Below are 23,176 nucleotides of genomic sequence, written 5' to 3' on the forward strand. Positions count from 1 at the left end.
TTAGCTCCCTCGCAGCCACCCTCAGTGCAGTCTCCAGTGCAGTCTCCAGTGCAGTCTCCAGTGCAGTCTCCAGTGCAGTCTCCAGTGCAGTCTCCAGTGCAGTCTCCAGTGCAGTCTCCCACTCAACCACCAGCACCACAACCATCACTACCTCTAGTTCATTCCCCTGTGAAGTCATTAACTCCACCACCTACTCCACTCTCACCACCACCGTTACTACAGACATCAGTTCAGTCCCCTGTGCAGTCATTTACTTCTCCACCGTTAGCAGCTCAGGTCCCCGTGTGTCCAGCAGCTCAGGTCCCCGTGTGTCCAGCAGCTCAGGTCCCCGTGTGTCCAGCAGCTCAGTCCCCGATAGCAATACGGTCTTCTGTTCGGCTTAACATTCAGCCAGGGGTCCCAAACCTCTCTGGCTCTACATCAGCTCCTGCTGGAAGCTCGGATGAGCTCATCCAGGACTCCGTGGCTCCCACGCCGCCATCTACCTCGTCCGCTGGGGGTTCCAGTGAGCCCGGCCAGCACCTCCTCGTCTCCGCTGGAGGGTCCGAGGGGCCCGTTCAGCCTCCTGCCTCCGCTGGAGGGTCCGAGGGGCCCGTTCAGCCTCCTGCCTCCGCTGGAGGGTCCGAGGGGCCCGTTCAGCCTCCTGCCTCCGCTGGAGGGTCCGAGGGGCCCGTTCAGCCTCCTGCCTCCGCTGGAGGGTCCGAGGGGCCCGTTCAGCCTCACGCCGCATCAGCTGGAGGGCCCGAGGAGCCTGTCCCAGCCGCCATCTGCAACCTCGCCCGGCCCGGCCTCAGCCTCTGCAACCTCGCCCGGCCTCAGCCTCTGCAACCTCGCCCGGCCCGGCCTCAGCCTCTGCAACCTCGCCCGGCCTCAGCCTCTGCAACCTCGCCCGGCCTCAGCCTCTGCAACCTCGACCTGCCCGGCCTCAGCCTCTGCAACCTCGCCCGGCCCGGCCTCAGCCTCTGCAACCTCGCCCGGCCCGGCCTCCTCAGAGTCTTCGTCTGCTGCAGCCTCCTCAGAGTCTTCGTCTGCTGCGGCCTCCTCAGAGTCTTCGTCTGCTGCGGCCTCCTCAGAGTCTTCGTCTGCTGCGGCCTCCTCAGAGTCTTCGTCTGCTGCGGCCTCGACTGGTCCTGTGCCCACCGGGCCTCGGCCGGTACGCCTGACACTGGAGAGCCGCCGCCGCTGCCTTCCGCGCGGCCGGCCCCCTGAACTGCACCGTCATCGCCTGGGTGGCCGCCGTCGCCTTCCGCACGGCCGGCCCCCGGACCGCCTTCGCCTGGGTGGCCGCCGTCGCCTTCCGCACGGTCGGCCCCCGGACCAGCGCTGTCATCGTCGCCGCCGCCTCCCGCGCGGTCGGCCTCCTGAACTGCTCCGTCGTCTCCTTCGTCGCCGCCGTTGCCTTGCGCACGGCCGGCCTCCTGAACTGTTTCCGCGTCGCCGCCGTTGCCTTGCGCACGGCCGGCCTCCTGAACTGTTTCCGCGTCGCCGCCGTTGCCTTGCGCACGGCCGGCCTCCTGAACTGTTTCCGCGTCGCCGCCGTTGCCTTGCGCACGGCCGGCCTCCTGAACTGTTTCCGCGTCGCCGCCGTTGCCTTGCGCACGGCCGGCCTCCTGAACTGCTCTGTGTTTGAGTTATTTTCTTGGGCTCCGGTGTTTGCTGTGCTCTTTGTTTTCTGTTCCGAGCCCTCCGTCCTGGGCCCCCGCCGCCCGCCCTGGGTTGTTTTCTGTTTGGTTTTGTTTTTCTGTGTTTGGGCTGTCTGGAGCCAGCCCTTGAGGGGGGGGTACTGTCACGGTCCTGGGTCTCCTGACCCAGCGTTTTTAGTTCTTTGTGATTTTCGTATTATTGTACTTGTGTGATTTATTCCATGGCTTCTAGTTTTGATCCCTTGCCCTTCATGTCTCCCTGTGTGCCCCTCTGTGTATCTGTGAGCCCTCGTCTCTCCTTATGTTTTATTCCATGCTTCCCCTGCCCATCATGTCTAAGTTCTCCCCGTGCTCTCTCTTCCCCCTGTGTGCCCTCTATGTATTTATGAGCCCTCGTCCCCTTTCGTGTTTATTCCGTGTCTCCCCTGCCTGTTACGTTGGTGTTCTACTCGTGCTCTCTCTCCTCCTGTCTGAACCTCTGTGCTCCTTGTTTCACCTCTCCCGTCAGTGTTCAGTTCACCCCGCCCTGTCTCGTTATGGTTATCAGTGTCACCTGTGTTCCCCGTGTGTTCCCACTCCCCTCGTTAACCCTCTGTGTATTTCTGTCTGCGTCTCCCTCTGTTCAGCGTGACGTCGTCCCTCATGCTGTGTGTGATTCCCCCGTGTTTCCTGGTGAGCCTTATGTTAGTTTTTCCCCAGTCTAGTTTTGTATCGCCTATCATCTTCTGTTACGCAATAAAGCTGCCTTTTGAGTTTATTCCCTCGTGCCTGTGAGTCCTGCATTTTGGGTCCTACTCCTGCCTGCCGCACAGCGTTCCATGACACAACCACAATCGTCCAGAATCGGACAAAGAAAAAACAAAACAAGACAAAAAAACAAAAATAATATGTGATTCCAAGGTTGGGGTCAGTCCTAACAGACCCTGGCACGTATATCCCATAGACAGGGGGAAACCTCCCCTGACTGGAGGGCAAGGGCCCCTGCTAGCTCCTTTAAGGTGCATTTCTCCACAGTCTCTCTGCAATCTTAATCATCTAATAAGGGAAAAGTATTTGTTATCTCACCCATTGCGGCCGCACAGTATATCTCCATTAGTCTTTGTAGAATTCTTTGTAGAATTCTGCAGGGAAGCCGTCTGGACCTGGAGCCTTATTATTGGGCATACTTATCAGGGCTTCCTGGAGTTCACTTGGCGTCAGTGGCGAATCCAGTTCCATTGCTTGATTGTCTAGTAATTTTGGAAGAGTTACGTTGTCAAGAAACAGATCAATTTCATTTTTAGATGGGTTTATTTGTGGTGAGTATAAAGTTTCATAGAAATCCCTAAAAATGTTGTTTATTCTTCCAGGATCATATGTTGTGTTCCCCGATAAATCTTTAGCAGCACATATAGTTGTTTTTTCTTTATTTATTTTTAGCTGGTTAGCTAGAAATCGACCTGATTTGTTACTGTGTTCAAAATTCTGCAAGCGAAGTCTTTGTATAAGGAATTGTGTTTTTTTTTATTAATAGTTTCATTTAATTCTAGTTTTGTTTTGCATATTTTGTTCAATGTTTCCTGATCTTGGTGGGACGCGTAGGCTTCTTCTAGTGATTTGATGTTCTTTTCTAATTCCTGAATATTTTTGTTTTCTTCTTTCTTTTTGTGTGATGAGAAAGAAATTATTTTACCTCTCATCACAGCTTTCCCTGCTTCCCATAGAACAGAAGCAGATATTCCGGGAGTGTCATTAAAGTCTAAATATGAAGTCCATTCCTTTTTAAAGTATTTAATAAAGTCTTCATCTTTAAGTAGTGATATATTAAATCTCCAGTTTTTACTAAAATATACAGAACATTTTCTAAATTAGATGAATCAATATCCCTTCCTACTGCAAAGTGGGAAGCAGATTTATCAGTCAACCTAGACCAAAACTTCTGGTCTCAGATTTGCTTAAAAACTTTTAAATTAATTAAAAATCCCAGTCTGCAATTAATACAATACAAAATACTTCATAGAGTGCACTATACAGGTCATCGGATGTTCAAGATGGGCTTTACATCTTCCAACAACTTCTCACACTGTCAAGGCAATACACCAGACAATTACATCCACGCTCTTTGGTTCTGTCCACCAGTGCAAAAGTTTTGGCGCGAGATATGTGAAGACTTATCAAAATGTCTGAAATGTAACATTCCAACCTCCCCCTTAGTGTGTTTGTTGGGCAGCTTAGATAATGTCACTTCAGAAAAGAATATAGCCCATATGATCTTCACTGCCCTATGCATAGCCAAGAAAACAGTCCTCATGAACTGGAAAAATAAAAATAATCTTAATTCTAACCAATATAGAAATTATCTATTAGATTACATTAGTCTTGACACAGCCTCTGCCACCACATTAGATCAATTGCTCTGGGCCCCTTTTATCAGCTCCATCACCTAGTGGGGGTGGGGGGTCATAGTTTGGTCCCGCCTTCACTGTTGTGATTGGTGTGGGGGTAGGGACAGGCTTAGGGCGTCGGGGGGTTCCCCGGAGGCATCTTCCTTGGGGGGCTCAACCCGGGGTAGCGGTCACGTCCGGTTGAGGGCTCTGTTGGCTCTCAGGTGACTGTTTCCTCGCGGCTGCGTGCAGTGGGGCTAGGGGAGGGTCTGTGCTGACGGACGTGGGTTACTGACCTGGCAACCTGGCTGCCCCTGGGTGGGTCCGGGATGGGCGTGAGGTTCTGGGGGCGCTCCGTCTCTGGGCTGGGGCCCGGGCCGGGCCTCGGGGGCTCGGGTCCTGGTTGGTGTGTTGCCGGGGTTGTGGGCGGGTGGGTGCATGGGGGCCCGGCCCTGGAGCAGGGTGCCGCCGGTGCATCGAGCTGCCTGGGGGGCTCTTCAACTGGTGGGGGGGATGGTCACATCTTGCAGGAGCTTTCTTCTCTCAGGAACTCTCTGCAGGAGGGGGAGATACAGGAGAGGTGGAGGAAGATCTCAGCCTGGGCGTTTACCGTCTTATGTAGTCTGGAAGATGTGTGGTTGGTGGGGTGGGTGCAGTTTTCTCTGTGGTGGGGTTGGGTGGACTGTCCAGGGCTCTGTGGAGCCGGGGGGCGCTACTGCACTGGGCCCCGGTCTGATGGGCCTGGGCCCCCCTTCCCTGGCGGGTCGCGGAGGGTGGGAGTGCCTACTGGGGTCAGCGGGGGAGCTGGCCCCAGGGAGGGGTTACCTGCCCCCCCCTTCCTTCCCTCCCCATCTCCAGCTGCCTCCCTCTTCCCGCTCCTCCACAACCACCCACACATGCAGGGCCTTGGAGTGGGGGTATGTCACCAGGGTGCAGAGGAGGCTACCCCCCCCCCCCCCCTGTCCCCTTCTGGCTGCCTCTGCCTCAATTTTATCCCACAACTTAGACATTCACATTATTCACACTCTCATTACACATACATATAGGATCTTGGGGGTGGGCACAATCACGGAGTCCAAATCACCATCAGGGTGTACACCTCACACCTGACGTCGTTGCCCACCTCTCAATTTTAAATACACTTAGTCATTGAGGGTTAGCAGGAGGGACTATGCGCTTACCTGCTGCTCCTTGGCAGGTAGCTCCATGCCCTCCTGGGTTTTAATTGCACCTTAGAACACATATGCATCAACACTACAATGAGCGGGTGGAGGGAGGTTTGGAGTCTTCTCCCACCCCCATTCTCTGCGGCCTGCTGGAGCGGGAGGGCTAGTAGGAGGAGTTGGCCGTCCGACTGCGGTCTGGGGTGTGGGGCCTCCCTGCTGCTGCGGAGTCGGGGTGGTCTGCCTCTCCCCACCGCAGGGAAAAGGGTAACACCACCTGGGTCTGGGTGCAATTCCCCCCTCCAGGGGCAAGGGTACCTAGACCCGGTTTGTAGAGTACGCTTGGGGAGTGTGATTGTGTGTACAGCGTCTCTTTATGTCTGTCTCCACGTTGGTTGAGTGTGGAGTGAGTGCATATGAGAGCATGAGGGTGGGAATGGATGTTTGTGTCTGTGTGTGCCTGTATGTCTGTGTCTATATGTCAGGTTGGGTATCAGACGCCACCTCTCTGGGGACACCTCAGGCCCTCCAAGGTTTGGAGGCCTATCTCCACCCACCACCACTTCCCCTGCCGGTGGCGGACTCCCTCAGGTGTCGGTGTGTTGGTGGTTCTTTGTGTCTGGGGGTGGGCGTCCGGGTACACACCGGCTCACTCCTTGGCGGCCGCTTGTCGGGGCCTGGGGCCTGGGGCTCGCTCGGGCCCCTTTGGAGGTGGGGTGCCCCCAGCCTCTCGGCCTAGGGCTCGGTCACTCAGGCACAGCTGGGGGCCGGCGGAGCTCACGGGCGCGTCACTGCAACTCCCCCTGACTTCTGCTCCGCGGCTGCTGGGCGAGCCCTCATCTGGGACTCTCCTCAGCTCTTACTGGGACAGTGGCGCGGCTGCCCCTCTGTTGGTCTTCCATGGTCTCTTGTGTTCTGGGGGCCTCTGGATGTCTGGAGTTTTGATCTCCTCCATACCCGCTTCACACCCTGGAGGACGGGGCTGTGGCCCCCCCACACTCCCTAGCAGATCATTACATGGAGAAACCTTTGGAATGCAAGCATGCTGATCCACACAGGTATGCACACATGGGTATTCACAGACGCGGACTAAAGCTTTCTTGGCTGCTGCCTCAAAGCACACTGTGCGCTGTCTATCTTGCGTGCTGCACAATATCGTTTATTACTTAGTAAATACTGATATCTATGACTAGCTAGTTTATTGTGATGGTGCTTTGTTTTCTCTATTATTATGTTGCTCTTTGTTGTTTGCTGTCTCCTCTGTTTGTTTTTGTTTGTTTGTTTTGTTTTTTTTTTCTCCATACAGGTGACCCAGGAGTTTTTTTTTTTTTTTCTCTCTCTTCCCCCCCCTTCTCACCGTCTCTTCTCCCCTTTGGTTTTCTTTCTTTCTCTCCCCCTCTCTCTCTCATTCATTCCCCCTGTCCTATTTATTAAAAAAAAAAAAAAAAATGACAAAGGATGAACTGAAGCTCTGCCATCACGTAATGTCGCATACTGCTGTTTCTGATGTCATTTAGAAGAAAAAAAAAAAAAAAAAAAAAAAAAGTCATTTATGAAATATAGCTGATTAGACAATATTACAATTTCTGTTTGGCACAGGAGCTTTTCGTGGAGACAGGTATCCAGACTCTGTTTTGTTAGCTCTCATCTCTCTAATTTCCTTTATAAACAAAGGTTGTTGGACATGTGTCTCAGTGAATCCAGCAAAGTAACCATCAAATTTCACATTACATATTACTGATCAACATGGTAGTCTAGCTACACCAACAGCAGAAATACTGAATTCAATACTGTAAAGTTTAACAGCAGCACCAACTATAAATTCCAAAATAACCATACAGCTGATGCAACTCCGGTAATTTAATTGGGCTGACTCTTTGTTAGGTGTGTTTAATATGCAGAATAATTCCCAATTATGTACAATCATAATATGTTAACTTATGTACATAAGGCCATTAATAATTAACTGTACATAGCTATTTGCTTTACGATTATCTATACAGTGTGAAGAAGTGAAGTATTGGAGTTATTTTATGTTGCATAATGACAATGTTGCCCCTATAAATTTAAGGACAAAGTTCAATGACTGCCACCTGCTGGATGGTGAGTGCAGAGGGGCTTGTAATTGTTGAGCTGGACAAAGAGAACACCTTTGCTGATGCGATGTCAGTCTTCTTTGGTTCCCTCTATGTATTGAACCTGGAATACCAGTAGTCAGCGTGTGCAATATTGGAACTAATTCAGAGGTATGTTTGAACAGTTAGCTAATAGTGATAGATGATGAATAAATAATCTCTGAGTAACTCATTATTTCACATCACAACTCAATGCTACTGTGTGTTACTATTTATTATGGCATGCTTTAAGGTTTTTAAGGATAAACCCTGAAGATAGAACAAAATGTACCTCCAACAATGAAGACAAGCTCTCTCACCATCTTACAAGAAGCTGTCTCTGTCCAATAGGTTTTTTAATTGCAACAGTTTTTTTTCCTTCTTTTACCCGTTTGTTAAAAATGATTTCAGCTACTTACACTTTGTCACATGTATTGGCTCACCCTACAAATCAATGAACTCAGCCCACAAAGCAAGGTCAGGGTTCAGTGCAGGACAGTAAAGTTCCTTCACACCACACATGCTCATCCATGTCCTTGTGGACCCTGCTTTGTGCGTTGATTTGGTGGTGTGAACCAGTATTTTTGGACAAAGTGTATATAAAGGCAGAAGTGTGGGGCTTGATATTCTATTCATAACAATTCAGTTTATTTGAATGGTGCCAACAAAATAAATGCTAAGGCACTTCAGAGTGTAGTTTTAAGACCCTAAAAAATATAACTAAGAAAACCCAGCACTTGTGCACATGTTGTCTGTCATGATATATACAAACCAGATTCCAAAAAAGTTGGGACACCAAACAAATTGTGAATAAAAACTGAATGCAATGATGTGGAGATGGCAAATGTCAATATTTTGTTCAGAATAGAACGTAGATGACAGATCAAAAGTTCAATCCGAGAAAATGTATCATTTGAAAGGAAAAATATGTTGATTCAAAATTTCACAGTGTCAACAAATCCCAAAAAAGTTGGGACAAGTAGCAATAAGAGGGTGGAAAAAGTAAATTTGAGCATAACGAAGAGCTGGAAGACCAATTAACACGAATTAGGTTAATTGGCAACATGATTGGGTATAAAAAGAGCTTCTCAGAGTGGCAGTGTCTCTCAGAAGCCAAGATGGGTAGAGGATCACCAATTCCCACAATGTTGCGCAGAAAGATAGTGGAGCAATATCAGAAAGGTGTTACCCAGCGAAAAATTGCAAAGACTTTCCAGTTATCATCATCAACTGTGCATAACATCATCCGAAGATTCAGAGAATCTGGAACAATCTCTGTGCGTAAGGGTCAAGGGCGTAAACCCATACTGGATGCCCGTGATCTCCGGGGCCTTAAACGACACTGCACCACAAACAGGAATGCTACTGTAAAGGAAATCACAGAATGGGCTCAGGAATACTTCCAGAAACCATTGTCAGTGAACACAATCCACCGTGCCATCCGCCGTTGCCAGCTGAAACTCTACAGTGCAAAGAAGAAGCCATTTCTAAGCAAAATCCACAAGCTCAGGCGTTTTCACTGGGCCAGGGATCATTTAAAATGGAGTGTGGCAAAATGGAAGACTGTTCTGTGGTCAGACGAGTCACGATTTGAAGTTCTTTTTGGAAATGTGGGACGCCACGTCATCCGGACCAAAGAGGACAAGGACAACCCAAGTTGTTATCAATGCTCAGTTCAGAAGCCTGCATCTCTGATGGTATGAGGTTGCTTGCATGTCTGGAAAGGCACCATCAATACAGAAAAATACATTCAGGTTCTAGAACAACATATGCTCCCATCCAGACGTCATCTCTTCCAGGGAAGACCCTGCATTTTTCAACAAGATAATGCCAGACCACATTCTGCAGCAATCACAACATCATGGCTGCGTAGGAGAAGGATCTGGGTACTGAAATGGCCAGTCTGCAGTCCAGATCTTTCACCTATAGAGAACATTTGGCGCATCATAAAGAGGAAGGTGCGATAAAGAAGGCCCAAGACGATTGAACAGTTAGAGGCCTGTATTAGACAAGAATGGGAGAGCATTCCTATTTCTAAACTTGAGAAACTGGTCTCCTCGGTCCCCAGACATCTGTTGAGTATTGTAAGAAGAAGGGGAGATGCCACACAGTGGTGAAAATGGCTTTGTCCCAACTTTTTTGGGATTTGTTGACACCATGACATTTTGAATCACCATATTTTTCCCGTAAAATGATAACTTTTCTCAGTTTACACTTTTGTTCCGTGATTTATGTTCTATTCTGAATAAAATATTGACATTTGCCATCTCCACATCATTGCATTCAGTTTTTATTCACAATCTGTTTAATGTCCTTTTTTGGAATCCGGTTTGTATGACATAATATCATTATTGTTTGTACAACCATATCAGAAAATACATGGGTTAAATGGTTTAGTAAAAACAAGTGCTTCCTCAATGAAAATATGTTTTCAGTTTATTTCAGCTTTTGATTTGCGAAATGCATATTTCTGCAGAGAAAAATCAGAACTGAAATAAATAAATGGTGTAATTAAATGGTGTAATTATACATACATACATATATATATATATATATATATATATATACACACATATACATACATATATACATATACATATATATATATATATATATATACACACATATACATATATACATATACACATACATATATATATACACATACACACATATATATATATATATATATATATATATAAAACCCAGCACGCCCCTGCGGGCGGTTTATCCTTCAAGCTCGGGTCCTCTACCAGAGGCCGTGTTACTTACCGTAACACGGCGGAATGACTCTGGCAACAGTGACACCAGTATATTACTGCAAAGTGGAGACAAAAAATCTAACAGTGTGTTACACCCACTGTGTCATTAGACATTTTTTCAGTGTATGGGGTGGAGCAAAGGGAGGTATGTCAGCATTCATCTCTGTGTGTCTGGGATTCAGTAGGTGTCTCTAGGACTGGAAAGTACTATAAACTGAGAGAACTGAAGTGCTGAGTAAGAAAAGTAGGCTCACAAGAAGTGCACAACAGAAATTTTTGAAAAGTTTCAACTTTCTATTTCTTCTGTGAATCTGACCGACTATACAGGTGAGTGTTTTCTACAATACTAAAGTTTAGTTATGAGTACAAGCTATGTATGCAGTCATCATGGTTTTGCTCTACTTCTTGCTGTTGTTGAGCAATAGTTATGTTTGGTTTTGAACTTGTCACCTGTCCCTTTATACATTTAATTTTAGCAATGGACAGTAAATCTGATATATTGATTATTGCACATTTAGTTAGCAGGTTTTTGGGGGTTTTTGTTTGTTTGTTTGTTTTTTAAAAGGCTATACTTCAATGTAATTTAATTCACTGAGACAAAGGTGTAACTCGGTTTTATGGCCAATGTAGAGGCTGTATATTATGTTGCTGTTGAATTGAATTGCTGTTACTTAATAAAATATGACCTGACTATATAGAGCACACATAAAGCATAAGAATCAATAGAATTCACATAAAAGTGTAATGTGTAGCAGCTGTCAAGTAGTAAAAATAGAAATAATTTCACACTGATAATATGCTTTGACATAATAGACTCAATGTTCATAAAAGCACAAATCTCTATTTTCATAATCACTACAGCTGGTGCGAAAGCAGGCAGAGTTGCCTGGTGAAATTGTTCTGTCTTGTATTAGATGGGCCTCTCATAATGTAGGTATTCAAAGACTGAGTTCACCCAAGTTCTCCAGAAAGATAAAAAAAAGAAAATTAGTAGTCCAAGAAAGAAACATGCATTCACGTCAGCATTGTGTCTCGTTTTTATCAACTCATCCGTCTGTATTCATGTGCAGACTTGGTGTTGTGTTTACCTCATCTACATCATGAGTGCAGGGATGTGACTAAGAATGTAACCATAGCTAAGGGAGAACAATGTTGCTTTGAATTTTATACGTGAATAGTCAAATGTTTTTATTATAAAAATCTCAACCCATAATTCAGTGCCTGTAAAATGTCTGGAATCTTTTAGAAAATAAGGGAGAAATAGCAACAGTAGAGAACAATTAGAACAGGCAGAAACTTAAAGTTCATATTAATAGTGTATTTCTTTATTTTACCTCCCTTAATGTTCAATACTAGAACTACTAAGAAGCTACTGTAGTAATCAGATAATTTTTTATTAGCTACACTGTCTCTGTTGTAAGGGTGTCACTGCTTTGTGTTACTCCCCTTAATCTAATCTAACAATAAATACTTGTGTTAAAGCTGAGCCACAAATTATTCAAATGTATCGGCCCTAGGATTTTTTTTTCCTTTGAAGCCAGGTGTATTGGAATTGGAAATCCATAGTTCTTGAAACAATGTGGCATGTGGTAATCAGGGGGGAAAATGACTCTTCGTTTAAGACGCAGTTATCTTGATTCCATTTACTACTTCATCTACTTCCTACTTGCGTAAGTACAGTGATCCTGGTGTTAACGTGCCAGGTAACTGTCAGTGGGTTTTGTGCCTGAGGTGCAGATCATGTCTTCAGTTATGACTTTAAATAGTTCCTAACCGTTCACACTTACAGGAGAGGCTTACAACCTTAAAGTCAAATCTCTGATGAGACAAGCATATAAGCCACAACCAATCTTTGTGAGGAGTGAAGTGATAACGAGTGTCTATTTCTCTAATTTGAACATCATATCTCATTCACGCACTGTGAATTATGCAGTCATGATCTAGCAACTTCATAATCATGTCCATTTTAAGAAATGACCCTTAAGTATGTTGATAGTAGTAATATCAGGAAAAAAGAAAAAGTGATTATTTGATGTCTTCCCTTGTCTTTTACAATTTTAAAATGACTTTTATAATGATTTATCATAACATTAACAACAATCACTTGAAACCTTAAAAATAGGTGTTTTGAATTGTGTACACAGTATGGTAATGTTTTAAAACTGAAAAGTGCCCGTACATTTAAGTTTTGGCTACCCTTATGTCTTTAGAGTGTATATTTCACTGGAGATATTATGGGCTGATAATGACAGGCATCCTCACAGATTGTTGGTATCTCTGTTGTCTCCTATGGATTGTCTTTAACTAAGCATGTGTAGTTGCCCAATAGATGGTATGTGGCTAGTCCACAAAAACAAGCTTTGACATGTTTCAAAGAGACTGTGTCGCTGTTTTTCTTGTTTTTTTCTCACAGTGAACTTCCATGACAGTTATGGTGAAAGGTAACTCTAGTCAGAAAACGATGCTTTAATTTGCAAAAATATTACTACCCAGTGATTTACTATTCATCAATAATCATATTAGTCATAATGCTGAAAGCAAAGTATGTAATTGCTCAATAAAAACAAAAAGACAAATAGGCAAGAAAAGTTGAATCAATGCACCTTAGGGTGTGGAAGGAGTGTCCGTGGTAACCACAATCACATAAAAGTTTCATAACATTATGTCAAGAGGATGCACCTCCCCAGCACATTTATCTGTTGTGCCAAATCAAAATCATGAGTATCAAAAGGGGAAAAGGAATCACTAATGCCAAACCACAGGGACAGTTGACAAATCTCAGCTTATTTTTTGCCTTTCCAGCAAATATGCTAATTTTTTTGCCTTCAACAGAGCTTGTATATATATATATTTATTCAAGCTCTTGTGAATATATGTTGTTTTTAATTTACCTCAACTCGTTCAAAACAAACATTTAAAAGTGAAACCACAATTCAGTCCAGCAGGTGTCACTATAGCAAGTGCTGAGATCCAATACTTCTCTCTCAGAGACAGCAACTTGGATAGATACTCCATGTATGTCTGGCTATAACATACGTGGAGTATGCGGCAGCCGGGTGTTTAGCTATGAAAAACTCCATGTTCCCAGTGCAAATTGCTGTTTTGTGCTTTGAAATGTGTTGTTAGAGTATCTCTTTGCTTGTTCAGCGTAAGCTTGCTCACAGGGGCATTTAAACACATAGATTACTTATTACATTCTCACAAAGATGGATATGAGATCAGGAAAGTAAAATACCTCCTGACCTTTTGTAAAACAAATGGAACCTGCGTTAAATCTGACTTTAACTGGTTATTCATAAGCTTCGTGTCTGTGTCTTGTTTCACTTTTCAGAAAAAGTAATCTCAAACATGTCCAACAAGACAAATGTCTCAGAGGACCAGGTTTTCTGTCCCCAGCTTGAGATGATGAGGAGGCATGAACTTAATAACAACACACAGGTCAATCTGACTGTGGTTTGCATCCATGGACTGGTCTCTGGCCTGGGGATTTTGGAGAATGCCTTGATCATCTGGGTGGTGGGCTTCCGCCTAAGACAACGCACCGTGGCCTCCATCTGGGTGCTCAACCTGGCCCTGTCTGACTTCCTGGCTACCCTGACGCTTCCCCTGTTCACTTTATACCTAAACTCTGGTCACAGCTGGGAGCTCGGCAACCCACTTTGCAAAGTGCAGACATTCATCTTTTTCTTCAACATGTTCGTATCAGCCTTCCTTTTGGCAGCCATTTCGCTGGACCGCTTACTTCTGGTCACCAAGCCAGTGTGGAGCCAAAATCATCGATCAGTAGCAGGCGCGTGGAAAGTGTGCATATTGGGTTGGCTATGGGCAGCAGCTAATGCATTGCCATATTATGTTTTCCGCTCAGTAACTGAAACGAAGCATAAAAGAAAGTTGTGCTATCACAATTTTGCCATGTATTCCTCATATGCCACACCTGAGAGAGACTGTAACATGAGGCAGTGGACCACAGCTATCTCCAAGCTGCTGCTGGCATTCATATTGCCACTGGCAGTGATTGCAGGAAGCTACATCAAAATTGGTCTCAGTCTGAGGAGCAGGAACAGGAGGAGGAAGCAGAGTGCCCCTAGACTAACTGATGATCTGATTACGTTAAACAGAAATCAACAATCAAGAACTACACATGGAAGAACTGCAGCCACAAATAAATTATCTCTCCAATTTCTAATCCCTGGTCCATCATTAACCACTAAAGAAGGCCCCTTGACTCCTACCACCCCTAATCTGACGAGTCAGAGCCAGCTATCCCAGAGTTTCACTAAAATGGTGACATCTGTGATTACAGCGTTTGCACTGTGCTGGGCTCCTTATCACATCTTCTGTATGATTGAAGTGGCAGCCCAATATAATATGGAATATCTCAAACTAGTGGAAGTAGGTCTACCTCTAGCTACAACACTGGCATTCTTAAATCCACTACTGAATCCTATTCTCTATGTCTTCAGTTGCCCACGTTTCTGTGTAAGAATACGGCAGAGTCTGGGAGCAGTGTTTGACGGACTGGTAGAAGAAAGAGGGGTGTTACTGATGACCCCAGGAAAGAGTTTAATAAGTCACATTAGGAGGAAGAGCAGTCGAGATGTTGGCCTAGGAATCCCAGCATCACCCTGTCAGTCATACAGTAGCCAGCCCATCGTCTCACCAGCTTTGCAGGACAATATAGTGGAGCATAGCTGAGACATCAATTGATTTTTGGCTTTGTGCCTCGGGAAGTGCATGAATTACATTTAATCAAGCACACGTGCCCTACAGGTACTGTAAGACATACACTATATTACCAAAATTCTACTATCCAAATTATTGACACACTCCTAAAATATGTGGAAGAGTTGAAGCTGTTATAGTTGCAAAGGGTGGTCCAACATCATCAACTTAAGTTTATGTGTTTGTGAAGGCAGACAATCAATACTTTTGGCCATATAGTTCAATTCAATTTAATCTATATAGCACCAAATCCCAATAACAGTTGTGTCAAGGCCCTCCCCATAATACAAAGAAAAGCCCAACAATCATATGACCTCCATGAGTAAGTGCTTTGGCGACTGTGAGAAGGAAAAACGTCCTTTTCATACAATTAAATAACAATGTGTAAATGTATGGTTTGTGTTGTGTTTGTGCAGCAAACTATAGTTATCCATATGGTACGGTGCTTTGTTCCTGACTGAAATCACTGCTCACACTGTTGCTGAAGTTTCAACACCTGAAACTAAACATTTCCATGTTAACATCATTGATTGTCCCACCAATCAGTGTTTTGATTTAGGGCTTTAAGAAGAGTAGTTCAAATGTGGGAAATGATACATCATCAACAACTATATAGTTTTGTTAGTAATCAGTGAAGTTACATTTCAAATGTTTTTATATGGCCTTTTAAAATTGTACTACATTGTCACTACTACCCCTGAATGGCGACCCTATAAAGATCAATACATCAGCTTGTGCATGTGACTGAAAACTGGAAAATGTATATCCTTCTGATTTAGTGCAAGACCATGGCGATTTGTAGTTAGCTTTCCCGAGCTCTATCATGAGGTCGAAATTCAGTTTGTACCGTACAAAATATATTGTTCCATATCCTGTCTCATGTAAAAGTTACAAAATCTTAGCATTTATGCACAGCGTTTAACATTGTAAATGTGTCAGTGTTCGAATTTCAAGTATTTTTATACTTATCTTTTTATAGTGATGTATAGCTGTTTTAAATGTTTTAAATAAAAAGCTGTAATTGTTTGTATCACTTTGGTGGAACTTTGGTATTAAACTCATAAACATTTTTAAATGACTGGATGAATTTAGAGTGGAATTTAGCTTGTTTGTCTTTTCAGTCACTTTATTAACCTTTTTGTAAGAAGAAAAGATGCCATAGATAGATGGCCCCATACTGCCAATTCATACTGTACAGCAGCAGTCCCCAACCTTTTTTGCGCCACGGACCGGTTTATGCCCGACAATATTTTCATGAACCGGCCTTTAAGGTGTCGCGGAAAAATACAACAAAATAAAACTAGTACCGGTACCGAAAAAAAGAAAATTTATTCATAACACACATGAAAAGACCAAGGAAAACCGAGTAAACGATAAAAACAATAACAAAATAACGCTGAAAACCGATAAAAACCCTGAAAACTATTGTACTAATTTCACACCTGAGCCTCAACTCTCGCGGCCCGGTACCAAACGACTCACGGACCGGTACCGGTCCGAGGCCCGGGGGTTGGGGACCGCTGCTGTACAGTTTTTAGACACCAGAGGGCAGGGTAGCACTGATTTTGAACAGGAGCCATGAAACCACAATGCAGGATTATGCTTTTCAGGTCCTGTCCTCCAGTAACACTTTAAATCTAAACTGCTGATTGCCCAACCACCTGAGTGATTGGATTTGATCATATTTGATATCCATTTTGATTGACTATCTCATCACTGCAATAGCAATTGTTTGCTTTCATCACACTGAGCAGAACACAGACTAACGTATAATGTAGGCCACAGAAGGGTGGGATTACCATAGAGGTAGTTGTAATTTGAAAAGAATATTAGACAGTGGAGAGCCAGAATATAAAGACAGAGCAGGATTAAACAGGTCAGGCAAGCATAAAAAATTCCTCTTTCCCCTCAGATTTTCACTTTGAACAGATTATCATTCTTTCTCCACCTCTGCTTATGACTCACTTCTTTTTTCCCCTTCAGTAATCATCTGTTTCTGACTGCATGTTTGCGTTGATTTCCAGCAATGATTTATTTTGCTTTGTAAACGATAGAGTAAAAGAAAAAGATCACAGTAAATCAAAGACACAGAAAAAAGAAAAGAAATGCAAAAAAAGGAAGACTCAGACAGGGATGGAAAGTGTTGCCTAAGCCTGGCATTTCGTTTATTAGTTTTACAATACACAGGGTTGCAGAACAGTCAAAGTAATTACTAGCATGAGGGGAAGTAGAGTTTCTTCTGTATTCTGTCTATTAAGTAATTTTTTATTATCATTTTTTTGTTGCCCAATATTTACATTCTGCTTATTTGATAATACTTTGTATATTTGATTACTTTACATATTTTTTATTGTTAGCCAAATAGTGTGTTTTGGGTTTGTTTGGGGTTTTTTTCTTGGTAATTGTAAAAATCTGAGGAAAGCATGAATAACCCTGAGTTATTGATATTTTACAAAAACTGTATATCCTAGTATTTAATCCACTACTGTGCTAACAAATTAAATTTCATATTCTATCTAAGTGATCGAGTGTTGAGTGGAGAGAGGGGCTAATCTTTATAGTCTGAATATCTCTTTAAATTCTCAATAATTCTCAGTAATTGTCAAAACCGAGAGATGTGAATCTAAAGATGAAAGATATAGAAGTAATAAAGATTAAAGGGTACTGACAGTCAACAAGAGACAATGAAACAGCAGGCCAACAGTGAGAACACTCGCAGCATAATATGCAGCAAATGATATCATCGGAGAGATTATATAAAATCTAAAAAAAGAGAAAAGGATGAAAAAGAGTATGGTGAGGTTAAGTATTGCTTTAAAGTATGTAATGCACTGCTAGAGCTGACAGATGCTGCCTAGAGAATTAAGCAAAGCTGAGGTTTATCACAGTGAATTTCCCATGACCATCATGTACTTAAGTGTATGCCTATGTGCACATTGGGTGATAAAGGTACAAACTGTCATATTCATATGTCTATACTACAGTGCCTCAGCCTTGGGGATAAGGGGAAGAGCTCAGAGTGGAGCTAGTGGTCCTCTGCAGCCCAGACAGATTGGTGAGATAAAGCATTGCCCCTCAATAATTCAAAACAGATGATTGGATGTATAACAAAGTGTTCTTCAAAGTATTTCTAAGCATTAGTGTAGAAATTTCCAATTTATATGGCTTTTTTGGTCGTTACAATGTGAGGAGTGTCTAGCTGCTACCAAAAACCTCAAATCAAACTGTTAAGAGCATTTTTCCTTTAAATGTTACACAGTTGTTGACAGAAAAAGTGTAAATTTGGTATAAGATACAAACCAACTAAATACTCTCAAATCCCAAGAACATTAATATTTACAAACAAGATAACACAATACAAAAGAACAGGTGACATTATGATTTATACATGCTTACTGACAGTGGCGGTCCTAGCCTGTTTCGCGCCCCGGGCGAACACTCCCTCTGGAGTGTTCACACAAACACACACATATGAAGAGAGAGAGAGAGTATGTATGCAAACGGCTACCAAACAGCCATCATAATTCCTCATACAATGAGAACAGGACAAATCAACAATTGACAATGACTAAATATTAAAATCTGTAACATAATGTATTGTTTGGAGTTTAGTCTGTCACTGTTACTATTTTTACCATTTCTTCTTGGACCAACCCACATAACCCACATAATTTCCTTAGGGATTAATAAAGTATTCTGATTCTGATTGTTTCAGGATGACCTGCCATTATCCAATGACACATCTACTTACCTGTATCTTTTGCTCGTTTCTCCTCCTCTTCTTTTCTCTTTTTTCTAAACTGAGGACCTGATGGCTCTGAACTTTTCTTGTCCATCTTCCATTGGATTTAATTTTGCACTCCAGTATGAACACCCATCCCTCAACCCCAGGATCACCACAACATAACCTAATAGACCTACACCTTAGTTCACAGATTCACTTTGTCTAGGGTGCATTTCTGAGATTTCACACAACCCAGGATTTAAATCATGAATACATAATGGGCTTGGATTTACAACATTATGAATGTTGTGTGTGAGCCTTTAAATCATCAAACTGTAAATTTTAAATTTCAAATTGTTATTGATCCCTTTACCCCGAGTCCTAAAGTGTATATTTATTTTCTTACTCTTCTTATATTTATTGTTTGTTTACTTGCACTGCTGTAACTGGAGCCTTGTCGTCTCTTCTCTCTATATACTGGACTGTATGTAGCGGAGATGACAATAACGTTTACTTTGACTTCAGCAGCGAGCAGGCGCACGGAGGGCTCTTCCGCTCACTTTTCGAGTATAGAATTTCGAAAAAACATCAGTGCAAATTATAAGTCTGTATCATAATGTCCGCTGTTTTCGTGTTTGTTGGTTTGTTTGTTTTTTTGTTTTATTTTGCGAGTTGGTTATTAGATGCTGCTCAAGCCGGTCAGAGAATTCCCCACCTCCGCCCCCCTCCCCCCCTCCTCCCTGCGCCGCCAGCAGCAGGCTCACCTCGCAAACGAAGGGCGCCCTTACCCCCAGCAAATGGGCGATAGAAAACCGATCGGTGCATATGTCATTCCCAGTATGCGCTGACTGACGCCGATGCCCGTGATGTCGCCCCCCACCACGATGCCGCCCCGGGCAACCGCCCGTGTCGCCCGTATCTAAAACCGCTACTGCTTACACATTCCAAAAATACTCTAAGTTATTTTATTAGGTATGTTGTATTCTTGTACAGCACTTTGGTCAACGCTCCTGTTGTAATTAAATGTGCTATATAAATAAATAAACTATAAACTAAAACTATAATAAAAGATCACATAAACTGGAGAAGTGGAAGTATTTTACTTACCCCTGCATAGAAGAATGAGTCATCTAGGGTTTTTGTATGGTTACGAAGAAACTCCTGACACAAAGGCTGTTTGTTTGTGGTCGAGGACACTTCTAAAAGTTTGCACTCCTCCTCTTTTTTACTTGCCACTGCACAATATGTCTCAGTGCAAGATCAGGCGTGTGTGTGTTTGTCAATGCTTGAAAGACAAAATTTCCTGTATTACATTAGCCTACATATAGTTGTAACTGAATTTCATTTACTTCTTTGAATTTTATTTTAAAGGAAGTACATTTTGTAATCTTCTTTCTTCATTTCTTCTTTGTCTTTAGGCAGAATTAAGTTTTTTCTTGTATTCTGCTGGAATCAATGTGCATGATTCACAGTTTATACAGCTTCTCGATTCATTCTTTCTCTTAATCGAGCTGTTTTAGCAGCACCCCCTTTAAGCCTCTGTAACGCGTGGTTGAGCAGTGAAGGCAGAAATGAAGGACCTTTAAAAGAGTTCAGCAGTTCAAGCGTCTTTTTAACTGTCCCTTTCCCATTACAACAGTGGATTAGTGCAGCAGATTAACAGTGCAGGTCAATTTGGCCAAAACTAAGAAAATGACTTAAAGTAGATTGGAAAAAAAATGTAATTGGGAATCTCTAGCAATGAAGATGAAAGTCTCACAAATATATTAACTAAGAAAACAGATTTGTATCATGCATCAATTCAGTTGTGCCTTTGGCAGTACAGTCGCTGTGGCTTGCTTAAAACAGTTTCCTGAAATAAATGGATTCTTAAGAAAAGATGTCGATAGGAAGGAGATCCTCCCATAGGAAGAAATAACATTTTTTTCCACTATCCCAAGTGAATTATGTAACTAATCGAAAACCTGATTTCAAATATTTTGAAAACTCCCCGTCCTTCATGTCAATTTTGGCTGATTACACAGGAATCCATGGGTGACCAGAAAAGGAATTCAAAATGTTGCACAATGGTTTAGTTGTTCATGAGTCAAACCAAAGGAAGTCAGCAAAAGTAGTTATTTAGAGTGGCGTGGAGCCTGAGCTTATGGCTTACAGGGATAATACATATTTATGACAACTTCATTATTGCAAACTCTCATGTTTAGCATGAGAATTCAGCAGTGAAACAGTAAATGCCACTAAACAAAAACACAAGGAAGGAATTACATGAAGACATAATTTGCGGTGCATTCAGAAATATACTCTGTTGTGGCTTCTGCTATCTTTTATCTTTTATGGTGTGGTCTGCTGGGGCGGCAGCATCTCTGCTGGGGACAGGAAGAGACTGAACAGGGTGATCCGAAGGGCCAGCTCTGTTCTAGGATGCCCTCTGGACCCAGTGGAGGTGGTGAGTGACAGGAGAACGGCGGCTAAGCTGTCATCCCTGTTGGACAACATCTCCCACCCCATGCAGCAGACTGTGACAGCACTGAGCAGCTCCTTCAGTGGGAGACTGCGGCACCCACGGTGTGGGACGGAGAGATTTCGCAGGTCTTTCCTCCCCACTGCTGTCAGACTCCATAATAAAGACTTTAACTGATCAAGCACACACATCCATACATATGCAATAATACTAAGTGCAATAATCCTTTCTGTCATCATTGTATTTTTACTCAGTTGTATATAGTATTTGTATTTGTATTCTATTTTTATCTTATTGTATATTTATTTTATTTTATTCTACTGTATATAGTATTTTATTCTATTCTGTACAGTTGTGTACTGTATTTATTCTTATTGTATTCTAATTTTTGCCTCATAACTTTTGCACTGTCCACTTCCTGCTGTGACAAAACAAATTTCCCACGTGTGGGACTAATAAAGGTTATCTTATCTTATCTTATCTTATCTTATTCAGAAAGCACACATCAAAGTCACAAATATCTTATTTCTTTGTTCCCCAGTGCTCAGGACTTTCTATTTTATAGATATTTTAACAATACCACTGCTTAAAATTTAAAAGACCCAGGTACATCAAAGTGCTTCACAGATGAGCTACATTTGCAGGGTTACAATAATAAAGGAGCAAAGAAAATACAGTTATCATTACAGATGGTGGCGTGGCACAAGCGCAAACCGGGGAAAAGTTAAAATCTAATTTGTTTAGAAGGCTGGAAATGGATTCTGGGATATTGCATTTCATCATTTCGAGCTGATTGAAGACCAAAACAGCCAATCAGATTTTTTTGCATCCAAGTCTGGGATTGGTTGGTTTTGTTTCACAATTATAACGGTGTACAGAAAGAGTTGAATGCGCACGGGCAGAAATGTTGAGAGCGCAAGCAACACGTTGCAAGCAAGCGCAAATGTAAAAACTGAGCGAGAGGGGCTGCTATTGTGTGTGTGTATGGATAATAGCAAACACTGAAATACATCTTTTGCACGCAGCAATGAATTTTGTTCACTCAAATTTAGCTTTTCTTCGCTCAAAATAAATTTCTCCTCAAAATACAACACTTGCACCTGCAGATTTTTTTTTACGTGCACTCAGAATAGTGGCACAAAAATAACGCCATAGAATTTAAGCGTGCACATGACTCATAATAATAATAATGGGTTGCATTTATATAGTGCGTTTTTGGGACTGCTTTACAATACCACTATTCATTCACTCTCACATTCATACACTGGTGAAGGCAAGCTACAGTTGTAGCCACAGCTGCCCTGGGGCAGACTGACTCAACAGTTAAGTTATCAGTTTGCAATTCTCCCAGGCACAGAGACAAGAGGAGTTAGGCTACACGGTAAATCACAAACTTAACTAAAAATGCCCCACAAGTAGCAACATGAAACTAATTTTTGTTTCACTTTTTCTACATATGTGAAGCCCAATTCCAATTTGATTAATGTGAGCAAAAGGGCCACATGCTTTGGTATATGTCTAACAGCATTATGGTCACAGATATTTTTATAAAATATTACATTTAGTCTGTTTAATCCATGTGCAGTTATTTTGATAGTACCAAAAACGTTCAGCCAAATGGAGCATATGCCACACAACTAACATAACTTTATTTTACCAATTTCAGTGTAAGTTCTCTCCCATTGTGTCCATCATTGTTAATATGTGTTTTGCAAATGTTTCGTCCTTGCTCCATTTCAAAAACAACACCAAATATTGAAACAGATGAATGGAATTCAGCCTCAATGAACATTTTCCAACTGTTTCTAAAAATGTCTTCTCGAAAACAACTTTATATTTTAAACCACATAATGGTTTAAATGATAAATTACTGTAATTATGCAGAATGAAACATGTTGATAGTAGTTTGGCTTGGACGGAGACGGAAGTAGAGTGTTCTTCATAGATCCTTACAGTAACTGTGCTTCATCTTAATTTCTTCTAACCGCACCAGTTGGATTTTTCTCCTTTCCCACCCCGCTTTGTCATCTTTTTGGCTTCTCTTATGGGAAAACTGTAATTGCAGTTTCTAAATCATTTACTATTACCATTCCTGCCCCAACAAAGCTAGTAATTTGCTTTTTTATACACCCAGTAAGTGAAACATGGAAACATTATTTACAGAGATGTATTGCAGCATTAATCTGATAAACGTCTTAACCTTTTTAAAATAAGACAGACAGAC

General features: G+C 42.7%; 2 protein-coding genes across 2 annotated transcripts in view; one reads left to right on the plus strand and one right to left on the minus strand.

Moving 5' to 3' along the window:
• The window catches only part of vwa11 (von Willebrand factor A domain containing 11), a 36,446-nt gene extending 16,739 nt beyond the window's left edge, over positions 1 to 19,707 (minus strand). Inside the window, exon 1 of the mRNA XM_085277889.1 lies at positions 19,599 to 19,707. Coding sequence (XP_085134015.1) covers positions 19,599 to 19,621 — 23 coding nt within the window. The 5' untranslated portion in view covers positions 19,622 to 19,707. The remainder of the gene's footprint in view (positions 1 to 19,598) is intronic.
• On the plus strand, positions 10,235 to 16,004 carry LOC146573230 (prostaglandin D2 receptor 2-like). Its single transcript, XM_085277885.1, has 2 exons — positions 10,235 to 10,372; positions 13,377 to 16,004. The coding sequence occupies exon 2, from the start codon at positions 13,394 to 13,396 to the stop codon at positions 14,738 to 14,740; it is 1,347 nt and encodes a 448-aa protein (XP_085134011.1). The 5' UTR covers positions 10,235 to 10,372; positions 13,377 to 13,393; the 3' UTR covers positions 14,741 to 16,004.
• Positions 19,708 to 23,176: the final 3,469 nt, after the last annotated feature.

The sequence above is a fragment of the Mchenga conophoros genome, linkage group LG6 (genome assembly GCF_057382185.1).
Source record: "Mchenga conophoros isolate Kocher_MC1m ecotype Shallow Benthic linkage group LG6, M_conophoros_male_GT1.1, whole genome shotgun sequence".
NCBI classification, from domain to species: Eukaryota; Metazoa; Chordata; class Actinopteri; order Cichliformes; family Cichlidae; genus Mchenga; species Mchenga conophoros.

Coding starts and splice junctions, on each gene's coding strand:
- LOC146573230 (XM_085277885.1), top strand. CDS start 13,394: ATGTCCAACAAGACAAATGTCTCAGAGGACCAGGTTTTCTGTCCCCAG.